This window comes from Rana temporaria, chromosome 7, assembly GCF_905171775.1.
Source record: "Rana temporaria chromosome 7, aRanTem1.1, whole genome shotgun sequence".
Lineage (NCBI taxonomy): Eukaryota > Metazoa > Chordata > Amphibia > Anura > Ranidae > Rana > Rana temporaria.
This window is the reverse complement of record NC_053495.1, coordinates 137420020-137433515: the sequence shown is the minus strand read 5'-3', so window position 1 is coordinate 137433515 and position 13496 is coordinate 137420020. Positions and strand designations below refer to the sequence as shown.

The following is a 13496-nucleotide window of genomic DNA, read 5'->3' as shown; positions in this document are numbered from 1 at the left end:
TGCTCAAATAAGGGTCTCGTATGAATTTGGGGGGGACCTCCGCTGTTTTGTTTTTTTTCAAAATCCATACCAGACCCAAAGTTTGCATTGCCTCTGAGCACAAGTTGCACCTGTGTGAACCGGGCCTTAATTGGCCCTAGTTTGTGTATAAATGTGAGTTAGGAACCCTATATTGTAAGCTCCTTGAGGGAAGGGACTGATGTTAATGTACTATATATGTAAAGCGCTGCGTTAATTGTCAATGCTATAAACCGATGCATCCAATGCGCATAGCAGAAGATTGGAGTTGGTTCCCACATCTCCATAGTGGCACCGGTGCGGTGTGCACAGGAGCTTTGTGAGTCTTTGGGTCTGAATTTAGCCAAAAATTCGGGCTGAAATCGGAACTGAAACGGTGAATGAAGCCGCTGCGTGTTGGTGTGAACCCAGTCTCATACTTTCATTTGCGAATACAACCTAAGGACCTATAGAAAGTCCTGAAAATTTATGTATGACTATTTTATGCCTGTTGCAGCACATTACTTGCTGTATGAAATCCAGTTTATGTGCATTATTGGTGAACAGATTGTTGACACATGGGTAGATTTTTATTTTTTTTCCCATCATGCTGAAGCTTTGTTTAAATTTTACTAACGACTTTAAAGTAGTTTAAGCATAATTTTACTTTTAAGACATAATTGCTGGGATGTTTGAAGTACAACACATCCTACACAAGTAAAGAAAACTGCAGTTGATGAAAGCCGTTGAGAAGCTGCTTTGACTTTTTTTTTTTTTTGCTTAATAAAAATCATTTTTTCCTCTCTCAAAAAACATGTTTTGGTTAATTTAAAAACTTTTTTTTTTTTTTTTGTAGGAATTTGGTGAAGAAATATTGTCCAAAGAGGTCGTCTAAAGATGATGAACCAAGGTATGTCAATTTTCAATGTTTTCATTCCAAATGGTCCAAAAAGCTTGCTTTCCAATCATAAACAGGCCACTGTTATTAAATGGTAAACAACTGCTCCATTTGTGCCCTTGCAGATAAAACAAAAAGTAATTTCCAAGGGTACCAAGTGCTTCTGATTAAATGGGCATTTGTCCCCAAAATTCACCTCTTATATGCTGGCTTTAACCCCACCACCATTTGAAGCCCAAATTATGGGGGAAGGCACAGTTGTGTGTCGTCGTCCCCCAAGCTGAGCGATATGTCACTGTTCTTGGCATTCAGCACTGCTTCTTCATGATAGTAAGAGATCACTCATGGCTTTGACTCTGTGTGAACTATCTACCTGGGCCATGTATAAAGTAAAAACAGCTGCTCATCCAGTACACAGAGCTGCATTGTCTGTGATCGTTCAGGTTAATGAATGATCACTGATGCCTGACTGGTCCAGTGTATAACACAGTGCAGATTGTTTTTTCATAAAACTGAAAAATTACACGTGCTTACAGCGCTTTCTGATCCATTGGCCAAGCTGTATACAGTGAATACAAATCTAGACACCCCTGTTAAAATGTCAGGTTTCTGCGATGTAAAAAAAGAGACAAAGATAAATAATTTCAGAACTTTTTCCATCTTTAATGTGACCTATAAACTGTACAACTCAATTGGAAAACAAATATTTTAGGGGGAGGGGAGTAAAAATAAAATCTGGTTGCATAAGTGTGCACACCCTCTTATAACTGGGGTTGTAGCTGTGTTCATAATAAAGTAATCATATTCTAACTCAAGGTAAATTGAAGTCAGTACACATCTACCATCATTTAGTGCTAGTTCACACCAGACACAGTTCCGTATAGTTCTGTGCGCATTTTTTTCTGCACAAAATGCATGCACAGCGTTTTCCATGTATTCCAGTGGCTCTAGTTCACACCATGCAGTCAGTTTCTGCAATGGACCTGACCGGAAACTGACTGCATGGTGTGAACTAGAGCCACTGGAATACATGGAAAACGCTGTGCATGCATTTTTAGTGCAGAAGAAATGCGCACGGAACTGCGACTGCTGTGAACTGGCCCTTAAAGTGCCTCTAATTAACCCCACGTAAAGTTCAGCTGTTCTAGTAGGTCTTTCCTGACCTTTTCTTAGTCACATCCTACAGCAAAAGCCATGGTCTGCAGAGCGCTTCCAAAATCTCACTGAAAGGCATCGGTCAGGAGAAGGGTACAAAGAATTTACAAGGCATTAGCTATACCATGGAACACAGTGAAGAGTCATCAGGTGGAGAAAATATGGCAAAGCAGTGACATTACCAAGAACTGAAAATCCCTGCAAAATGTATGAAAAGACAACAAGTAAGGGAGGCTGACAAGAGGTCTACAGCTACATTTAAAAGAGCTGCAGGAATATCTGGCAAGTGCTGGCTGTGTGGTACTTCCCATATTCTTATGTCTGGGCTATGGAGTAGAGTGACAAGACGGAAGCCTTTTCTTACAAAGAAAAACATCCAAGCCCAGCTAAATTTTGCAAAAACACATCTGAAGTCTCCCAAAAGCACGTGGGAAATTTGTTATGGTCTGATGAAACCAAGGTTGAACTTTTTGCCCATAATCCCAAAAGATATGTTTGGTGCAAAAACACTGCACATCACCAAAAGAACACCATACCCATTGTAAAGCATGGTGGTGGCAGCATCATACTTTGGGGCTGTTTTTCTTCAGCTTGAACAGAAGCCTTGGTCAAGGTGGAGGGAATTATGAACAGCTCCAAGTACCAGTCAATATTGGCACAAAACCTTCAGGCTTCTGCCAGAAAGCTGAACATGAAGAGGCGCTTCGTCTTTCAGCAACGATTTAAAGCATACGTCCAAATCAACAAAAATGGCTTTGCCAGAAGAAAATTCAAGTTTTGAAATGGCCCAGCCAGAGAGAGCCCAGACCTGAGTCCGATTTGAATGTTTGTGGGGTGAACTGAAGAGGGCTGTGCGCAGGAGATGCCCTCGCAATCTGACAGATTTGGAGTATTAGTTTTAAGGTTGTGCAAACTTATGCAACTATATTTTATTTTTATGTCCCTCCACCTAAGGGCCAGTTCACACCATAGAAACACAGTTCGGACGCGTTCCAGATGCTTTTCTGCGTGCACGTTTTTGTTGCAGTCCCGTGCTTTCCCCCCATTTTTTTTTTCTTATGGAACCGGAACGCACTGGTGTGAACTATGCCACTGAAAACCATATAACCTACTCTCCATCTGTTTTTGATGGGGGGGGGGGGACACACTGGACTGCAGTTGGTGTGAACTGGCCCTCAAAGATTTTAGTTTGTTCAACTGAGTTGTACATTTTATAAGTCACATTAAAGGTGGAAAAAGTTCTGAAATTATTTTCTATTTTTGTTACATCACAGAAACCTCACATTTTAACAGGGGAGTGTAGACTTGTTATATCCACTGTAAGCAGCCACTAATACAGTGCCACGGGATGTTTTTTTTTTTTCCCCACAGCACTGGTCTCGGTCAAATGATTTCCCTAAAATTTCACTCCATTGGTATATTGCAACACCATGTCATGATTTATGCCTAGAGATAGAGTTCGAGAATGTATTTGACCTGTTTCAGCAAGAAACCATATCAGATAACCAATAAAACCACTAATAGACTACCAAGTTTAAGATGTAGATGACCCTTCAGGCACTACCTAGCTTAACAAATGTGGATTTAAAAAAAAAATTGAGTTGGGTGGAAAACTATTGGCTGACTTTATCATGTCAGATCTTTGGCAGCTCTGCTCTTTCTAGACAGCTGCTGGTGTCATAACCAGCAGTGGAGATTCACACTGGACGGGGAATCGGTTGCTTTTCTATTGTTCAGCCTGCAGGTTGAAAGAAAGAACATTGGGCTGTTTATGGCTAGCTTTTCAGTATTTTGGGGAAGGGAATTAAAGGCTAAGTTTACCTTTTTAAGGAAAAAATATCAAATGCACAAATTTTTGCAGGAAAAGGTGCTTTTTGCCCATTCCCTCTTAGTTAAAAAGCTGAAAAAAGTGGCAATAGACTGACAGCTGTTCGCACACTTGTAGTCCATCCATTTGCCATAGTGGTAGATGGAACTTGTAGTTTATTTTATTCCCTGATCTTTCCTGAATTTAAATGTGACGGAAGCTGTGGGGGAGAGAGGAACCCTAATATGCTGTCACGGGGGGAGGCTCAGTCAGTGAGGGGAAGTTTGCTGGAACATGTTACACTGTAAATATGTAATGTTTTAAAGGTGAACTTATCCTTTAAAGATGGGTACTGATATGAAAGTTTTAAAGTGACCCTGTTTTGTGTTGCTTTTTGAAAGGTTTACATCTTGTGCATCCTTTTATAATATCCTCAACGAACTGAATGATTATGCTGGACAACGTGAAGTGGTGGCAGAAGATATCGGACACAGAGTTTATGCAGAAATAATGAGATATTCCCTTGACCTGAAAGCAGAGAGAAAATCGGTATCAATTTTCACCTTTTGTATTTAGTTTAATGTTAGTTTAATGTTGTGATGTCAAAATGCATATACTGCACTGACAATGTAGAACAGTTCCCCCACTGCTAAAAATGGTAGAATCCTTGCTAATTGCCGTTAATGTACTGATAGTCATCATCAGTGCACTTGACACGGCCCTTTAAAATGTGCTGGTTTGGCTTGGTCCTATGGCTACATTAACCACTTAAAACCCAGACCATTATGCAGGTTAAGGACCTTGCCCCTTTTTGCGATTCGGCACTGCGTCACTTTAACTGACAATTGCGCAGTCGTGCGACGTGGCTCCCAAACAAGTCGTCCCCCCCCCCCCCCCCCCCCCCACAAATAGAACTTTCTTTTGGTGGTATTTGATCACCTCTGCGGTTTTTATTTTTTGCACTATAAACAAAAATAGCGTCAATTTTGAAAGAAATGCAATATTTTTTACTTTTTGCTATAATAAATATCCCCCAAAAATATATAAAAAATATTTTTTTTCCTCAGTTTAGGCTGATACGTATTCTACCTATTTTTGGTAAAAAAAAATCGCAATGAGCGTTTATCGATTGGTCTGCGCGAAATTTATAGCGTTTACAAAATAGGGAATAGTTTTATTGCATTTTTTTTTCTTTTTACTACTAATGGCGGCGATAAGCGATTATTTATTTTTTCGTGACTGTGACATTTTTGGGACCATTGTCATTTTCACACCAAAAAGTGCTATAAAAATGCGCTGATTACTGTGAAAATTACAATTGCAGTTAAGGAGTTAACCACTAGGGGGCACTGTAGGGGTTAAGTATGACCTTATGTGTGTTTCTAACTGTAGGGGGGCCGGGGCTGGACGTGTGACGTCGGTGATCGTCTTTCCCTATATCAGGGAACAGACGATCACTGACACTGCCACAATGAAGAATGAGGAAGGTGTGTTTACACACACCTCTCCCCATTCTTCAGCTCCGGTGACCGATCGCAGGACACCGGCGGCGATCGGGACCGCGGCTGGGCCTTAAAGACACATGTGCAGGTACGTGATTGTGCCCAGCCGTGCCATTCTGCCAACGTATATCGTCGGTAGGGGGTCCTTAAGTGGTTAAGACATGAGATTGATGGCTGGAAGATGAGACCTGGTTTGTTCTGTAGAATGATCAATCCTCATTTTTTGTATGTGAACACAAGTATGCCCTGTGCAGACACATTTATCTCATGGAAGCAAGAACACATCTTAGTGACCACAGAAGCCATCTGGGTCAATAACCCTTTATTTGCTTGGTAGCTGGAGGCACTAGGTATTGTCCTATACTTTTTTTTTTTTTAATTGACATCAAGGTGAACGAACGTAGCCCTTATTATCCTTTTTGGGACCATTTTGCATATTTTGAGTATGGTTTTTCAAAATATCAATAAATTCCGACAAACCTTGCACTAATATTTACTATCCTCTGGGACATATTTCTCACCCTTTTAGCAAGGTTATTTTATTTTAAAAATTGCCTTCTGTATTTCAATGAAGCTCTGACAGTGTTTTTAATTTTCTTTCTGTATTCCAGCATCTTCAGGAGGGGAGGAAAGCCCAACAGTACCTAGACGTATGCTTTAAACAGATGGACAACGTGAGTGATCTTTTTTATTTATATATATATATATATATATATATATATATATATATATATATATATATATATATATATATATATATATATATATATATATTAATGTGTGTATATATATTTTTAGCTTTAAAACGTTTTTTTATTGAAAATTTCTGCAGTACATAGTGAAACAAGACCGGATCTCAACGGTCTGCATATAATCAAATCCATTGCATACATAAGCATACAGATAATACAGACAAGCATAAAAATTAGCAGATATCGTCTGTCTAAACTGTGCGACAGTACAAAAAGGTCTAGGACACGGGCCTACGCCCCCGCACACCCCCAACGGGAGCTTAGCTGTGAGCGGGGGGGGGGGGACAATATCCTCAACATATGGAAGACTGCATCAATAGCAACCCCAATCCCCCCCGTGTATTCAAGGGCGACTACAACGTTAAAGACTATAGGTTGCCTAGGGGAACACTGAACAGAAGGCTAAAAACGGTCACTAGGATGCCTAAGGGGTAGTGTGCAGCAACACAGACCACTAAAAAGCAACAAGGAGGAGGAGGAGGAGGAAGAATGCCCGCGCACGAGGAGACCTCGATCAGGGTACATGAGGCGAGGGGTGCGGCAAACGAAAAGGGGGAACGACAGGAGAGACACGAGGGGGGCGATCGAGATTCCTTAATCGATCAGGTAGCAGGGCCCACAGCATCTAACCCTGGGACATCCGGTAACATATATAGTATATTTATAGACAAAATTCATGGACTTTATAGGCACAAAAAATACAAATATGTAAAACAAATTGTATTCCACTTTTATTGGTACACAATTTAAAAACTCTGAAATTAGTGAACAAAAACTGACAAGCACTATTGATAGGACATGATCTATATATATAGTTACATATATAGTAAATTCTTCAGTAGATGGCTCGACCTGTTTTGCGGAAACCGCTTCTTTAGGAGCTTATTTGGGTGCTGAATAGCTAAAAGGCATAAAAATCAGAGATGTATCTGTGGCTCAGAAGAAATGGCAAGGCAAGTGAAAGGGAAAGCCACGGGATCAAATACAGTGTCAATAGGAAATTATCCTGTTGAAGTCTCAAGGCTCATCCAGCTGATCAATATGCTACATATCCAGATAATAGTAAATGTGTAAGACTCTGCATCATATTCCTTTATCAAGGGCCAGCATGGATCCATATTTGATAAACTCTTAATCCAAAACTGAGAGGGCCCCTAGATCATCCTAATTACTGGTACCGATATGTATAGTCGGCCACTGAAAATAAGGAAAGTCACACCCTGTAACCTGCAATGGCTCACAAAGTATTGTTTGATATTGCTTGGTTTTATTTTAGAATTTGGACACGGAAAGCAGCAATATGAAAATGGCAAAAGTTGGTGAAATGCAGTTAAAATTAGAGTTGAGCTCAGAACAAATAAAGTTTTATGTTTAAGATTTTATTTTTTAAATGTAAATGTTACTAGAATCTGTCTTTATCAGTTTTTTACTATCCCCCATTCAGTCAAGAGGAGGGGTTGCCACGTTTGCTGACTGGTGAAGAGAGATCAGAGAGACCAGCTCATCACTATACTGCTTCTTTTCACTCTCTGATCACAGGCTTTTGGTTTGTTCTTGGCCAAGCTGCATTGCTTTAGTGCAGCAGGTCATGAGCCTGGCTGTGTTGTGTGACAGGTGTGCAAGGTTCTGGACTAGATAGAATTATTTTTCAGTAGAAGCAGCAACCTGAAATTCACAAAAAAAAAAAACCTTTACTAAAACTTGGTAAAGTTTGAGCAGTTTTAGAAATATGAAAACTTTTTTTTATTTATTTCTAAGGTTTTGTTTAAACAAGCATTATAAACTTCAAATGGTCCACCCAGAATGAATTCTTGTCAGTTAAATAGAAAGGTGATAGGAATATCGGTGTTACTGGAGGCTTGGGCTGATGAAATTGTCTTTTATACTTTTGATTTCATAATATTCCTGTTTGGTTTGTGTGTGTTGGTAGCTGATGGTTTTTAAAATAACATTTGTATTTATCTTGCAGAGTAAAAAGAAGTTTGAACGAGAATGCAGGGAAGCAGAGAAGGCACAGCAGACCTTTGAGAAAATGGACAATGACACCAATGCCACCAAGTCCGATGTAGAGAAGGTACACCATACTGTAGTAGTAGCACTAGTTAATACAGGAAGCTTTATTTGAGTAACCATATCATTCAGTTTCCAGAGTCTGATCAACTGAATTATATAGCAGTAGGCATTTGCCCAGACCCACTTTTCTATCCCAATACACGGTGTCTCTATGGAACAGCTCTTCCTGTTTGATGCCTGATAACACATTGTTGTAATTAGAAATAGGCATGGGTGAGGTATGCTTGCCAAACTCCTCCTGGTGGGCTTCTCTGGTATATGAAGAACAGAGTGTGCCTAGGTAAAAGGTGCCAATGTGCTTTGTCACATTTAAAAAACTAAACTTTAGGTTTTAAGTACAAGTTTAGGAGTTTATTATACAACAGATTTTAGTCCTCTCTTGAGGGCCTGTTCACACTGGAATGCAGTACGGGATTGCTGTGTTCCTGTGCAGCTTCTAGCACCGCATTCCGATCGCAATGCCCTTGCGATCTGCCGCGGGGGTCGGTTAATGACACCCAAATTTCAGGTTGCAAACACATTGTGTTTGCCCACACCAGATTACATGATACATACCGTATTTATCGCCGTATACCGCGCACTTTTTTGCCCTGAAAATCAGGGCAAAATCGTGGGTGCGCGATATACGCCGATACCCGCTTTCCCGCGCTCAGTTTGAACACTGCTCCGGTATATACCATGCGCAGTACACTCGTGTATAGTCGTGCAGGCTCGGCTCCGCTAGCGTACAGGACGTGAGCGCGAGAGTAGCCGAGCCTGCCCGACTATACACGAGTGTACTGCGCTCGGTATATGCCGGCGCAGTCTTCAAACTCGGCGCGGGGAGGACACCGCAGATGGACGCCGGACCCGACGAAGAGGGCACCCGAAGCCGCAGATGGACGCCGGACCCAACAAAGAGGACACCCGAAGCTGCAGATGGACGCCGGACCCGACAAAGAGGACACCCGAAGCCGCAGACGGACGCCGGACCCGACGAGGCCGCCGCGCAAGACACCAAAACTGTAAGTACTAAAATGTTTTTTTTACAGGAATGCGGGTCCACTTTAGGGGTGCGCGCTATACGCCAGAGCGCGCAGTACCCCGATAAATACGGTAAGTGCAATGCGGTTGCTGCATGTTTCAAAAAGTGGTGCCTTTCGCTACTTTTCATGCAGCGCAATTTCAGCCTAATCAAAATGAATGGGGTTGAAATCTCACTGCACACAGCGTTCCTGTGCGATTCATAGTTACCAGTGTGAATGGGCCATAAGAGTCACCAAGTCTTTACCTTGTTGTTTTGCATGTTTTAAGACCCAATTTACTATATTCACCTATTCATACCAGAATTCTAGCACTATAAACCAGGAACAAAAAATGTTCATATTTAAATGATACATTTCACAAAGCGGATGTAAAGCCAATGTAAAAAGTTTCATAAATATTTATAAATGGTGTCTTAGATGAAGGGTAGTTTAATAGATCCCTAGTTTAGATTTATTAATATATATGTAACCGCTTGCTCAGTAAGAGTGTAACTTGGGTACCAAATGACCTTCCCTAAAGTATGTTAAGACATTATTCATGGCAAGCCCCTAAGCGTTATACAGTATACACAGCCAATTTATTGTGTTTTTTTTTGTTTTTTTAATAGGCAAAACAGCAGCTTAACCTGCGAACACACATGGCTGACGAGAGCAAAAATGAATACGCCGCCCAACTTCAAAACTTCAATGCCGAACAAAACAAACATTTCTACATTGTTATCCCACAGGTTTACAAGGTAGCTTCCTTCCTTTGCTTATTTTTATTTTGTTTTCTGTTTTAAGTATTATTACTACTGTTTGGTCTAAGGATAGTTTACATACTTCCCACTGTGTACTTTTTAGGATGAAAAGAATAGTTGATAAAAAGAAGTGTGTCATGGAATATTTAACCCCCCCCCCCCTCTCTAAATGTCTAAATGGCCTTTAATGTAGAGAGGAACAGCTTCCTGATCACATGACTGCTGTAAATGGCTAACATCGATTGAGAGCTCATCCCATTGACTGACAAGCTCTGGGTCACAGTTTCTGATTGTTATAGTTACATAGTTGACGAAGGTTAAAGACACTAGTCCATCTAGTTCAACCAATAGAAAAAAAGCCTATCCCACAGATGATCCAGAGGAAAGCAAACATATTAAAACCGGACCAAAAATTCTTTAACTATATTAATAGTAAAAAGGTAAATTCTGAGCATGTAGACCCTTTACTAGACCATTTTAAGGTTACCATGTAATCACTGTGACCAATCAGATCATTGCAATAGTACACAATGGTTATGAATGAAAGACATTGTTTACAACTGACGTTTATCTGGTGGACACAGCGGGTCACAGACTGTGCCACTGTGTGGTTCCTAGGGCATGCATGAGGTGCACAACTGGCAGGACAGCACATGATATCCACCCGGGCTAACCGTGCTCCCACCCGGCTGTATTATAATGGAATGGGAGCAAGGTGGCTAAACAAGGCACCACATTGGCCTTGCACCAATCCAGGGATTCCATGGCAAGTCCTTGGAGTCCCTAAAAATTTAAAACAATGGGTTAGATATATCCAAGCTCAGCGTTTTAAGGACTTTTGGGTGTAAGCCATCGGGTCCCAGTGCTTTTATTCACCTTTATTTTATATAATATTTCTGGACCATACCAGTTTCGAGCCACTGAAACTCGACAGTTTCCCGTACTAACCCCATTAAGAAAGTGAGCCTCCCCATTTCCCTTTGTACACACAGAGCTAAAGAAAGTATGTAATAAATTGTCCTTCTCTATGACCTCAGTAGCCAATTCAAAATCATCCAGTAAAAGGGCCTACGTGCTCAGACCTGACCTTTTTTACTGTTAACCTGTCCGTTTTTATTTTTATTTATTTTTTGTTCAGCCCTGATCTCCCTTTTACATAATTTGTTATATTTTTTAACTTTTCAATGATGGCTTTTTTTTTTTTAAGCAGTTTTATTATTTATAGCAATTTTAACTTTGTATGTGAACCACATGGGTTATATTTTAGCTTATTGCCTATGGGAATATATTTAGCAGTGTTTTTTCATGTAGTTTATTTGAAGGATTCTGATTTATGTTTTGCGCTTCATGGCAACATCCCCTCCCAGTCTAAATCTTGGAGAGCAGCCTTCAGTCTTGGAAAATTTGCAGTCTTAATATTATGTGTTTTTATCTTTAAAGTATGTGTTTGTTTACAGCTTACAATAAACAAAATCATGTTATGGTCACTGCTACCCAGGTGTTAATGTGGATGCAGATAATTTCCACATTGTTTGACTTTAAAGCGGAGGTTCACACAAAAAGTGAACCTCTGCTTTTTGGATCCCTCCCCATGTCACATTTGACACCTTTCAAGGGGGAGGGGGGTGCAGATACCTGTCTGAGACAGGTATTTGCACCACTTCCGGGTTCGGATCCCCGCAGGGAATCCAGCCTGGCACGTCATCCCATGCTGTCTTCTGGGAAACGCTGTTCCCAGGAGGGAGCGGGGACCAGTGACGGCGCGCTGCAATCCTCGCACATGCGCAGTAGGGAATCGGACAGTAAAGCCGCAAGGCTTCACTTCCTGATTCCCTCACCGAGGATGGCGGCGGAAGCAGCCGAGGACTGAGCGATTGCTCAGCCTCGGCTGCTGACATCGCGGGCGCGGTGGACAGGTAAGTGTCCATTTTTTAAAAGTCAGCAGCTGCAGTATTTGTAGCTGCTGGCTTTTAAAACAAAAAAAATGTGGCCCTTCCCTTCGCTTTTAACAGTTCTAGCAAAACATAATTTCTAGTTGTGGCCTCCTATTAACTGTACCATAAAATTGCCTTGTAATAGGTTTATAAATTTCCACCTTTTTTACTGTTCCAGCAGTGCTACTGCCACAGTCAGTTTCTGGGTAGTTAAAAATCCCCAATGAGAGAACTGGCATAATATCCCCAAATCATTTTAAAGTGAAGAATAGTAATGAATCTTGTGCTGTGAGAAGTTTAAGGGAGTTTCACATTTCCTCTCATAGTACTGCATTTTTCTTGGTCATTAGGGGATGTTTTGAGCAATGGCTTTCCTTATAGGCTTCCTGTTTATAGAACGGCGGATACCTGTTAACTGCAGCCAAGTCATATTTCTACATGTTTTCTGTGCTATATTTTCAGCAGCCTACTGAAAGAAAAGGCAATACATATTTTCCATCTACTTGTACAAAGCATGAAATCACATTGTTGTGTTCAAATGTACACTATATGATCCCTGACAGCTGTATTTTGCATTAAGCTGAAGTATACATGTAAACTCAGAATGAGAAGCCTTTATGTCAGGGTTTGACAAATTTGCTTGGAATCTAGGAGCCAGCTAAAAAAGTTAAGAGCCACAAAAAGCACCCCGTCACGCCGAGCTCACGCGCAAAAGCGAACGCATACGTGAGTAGCGGCCGCATATGTAAACGGTATTCAAACCACACATGTGAGGTATCGCCACGATTGGTAGAGCGAGAGCAATAATTCTAGCCCTAGAGCTCCTCTGTAACTCAAAATATGCAACCTGTAGAATTTTTTAAACGTCGCCTATGGAGATTTTAAAGGGTTAGTTTGTCGCCATTCCACGAGCGGATGCAATTTTGAAGCGTGACATGTTGGGTATCAATTTACTCGGTGTAACATTATCTTTCATAATCTAAATAAAAATTGGACTAACTTTACTGTGGTCTTATTTTTTTAATTAAAAGTAGTGTATTTTCCCCCAAAAAAGTGCGCTTGTAAGACCGCTGTGCAAATACGGTGTGACAAAGTATTGCAACGACCGCCATTTTATTCTCTAGGGTGTTGGAATAAAAAATATATATAATGTTTGGGGGTTCTAATTAGAGGGAAGGAGATGGCAGTGAAAAAACACATTTGCTACTTGTAATGTAATGTAACCTGTAATGCCAACGGCCACCACAAGATGGCCACTCCTAGATTCCTTCTGCAGGCCTCAGCTTCCTTCTGTGAAGGCCGCAAAGCCGCGGCCTTAATTACCAGCCGTCTTGCGCTGGCCGGTAATTTAGGCCGCGGCTTTGCGGCCTTCTGCACACCTCAGCTTCCTTCTGCGAAGGCCGCAAAGCCGTGGCCTCAATTACCGGCCTTCTGCAGCCCTAAGCTTCCCCAGGTCACAATTTCTTGTCGCAATTGCGACCTGGAGCCCGGATTTTGTCGAGGCCTGCTTTATGTAATTTCATTGAAGAGCTCCCCTGCTATTAGTCTCATTGAGACTCATTCTACAGGCATTGCAGGCCTTTCCTCTTTTTTATTTTGTTCCATTATGTTAT

The 13496-nt window shown here is 41.1% G+C and overlaps 1 protein-coding gene across 4 annotated transcripts in view; it reads left to right on the top strand.

The window, feature by feature from the left end:
* The window catches only part of FNBP1L (formin binding protein 1 like), a 166410-nt gene that overhangs the window by 114321 nt on the left and 38593 nt on the right, over window positions 1-13496 (top strand). For all 4 annotated transcript variants that reach the window (XM_040360004.1, XM_040360006.1, XM_040360005.1 and 1 more), the window contains exons 3-7: window positions 854-907; window positions 4259-4406; window positions 5971-6033; window positions 8081-8185; window positions 9818-9946. In XM_040360004.1, coding sequence (XP_040215938.1) covers window positions 854-907; window positions 4259-4406; window positions 5971-6033; window positions 8081-8185; window positions 9818-9946 — 499 coding nt within the window. The remainder of the gene's footprint in view (window positions 1-853; window positions 908-4258; window positions 4407-5970; window positions 6034-8080; window positions 8186-9817; window positions 9947-13496) is intronic.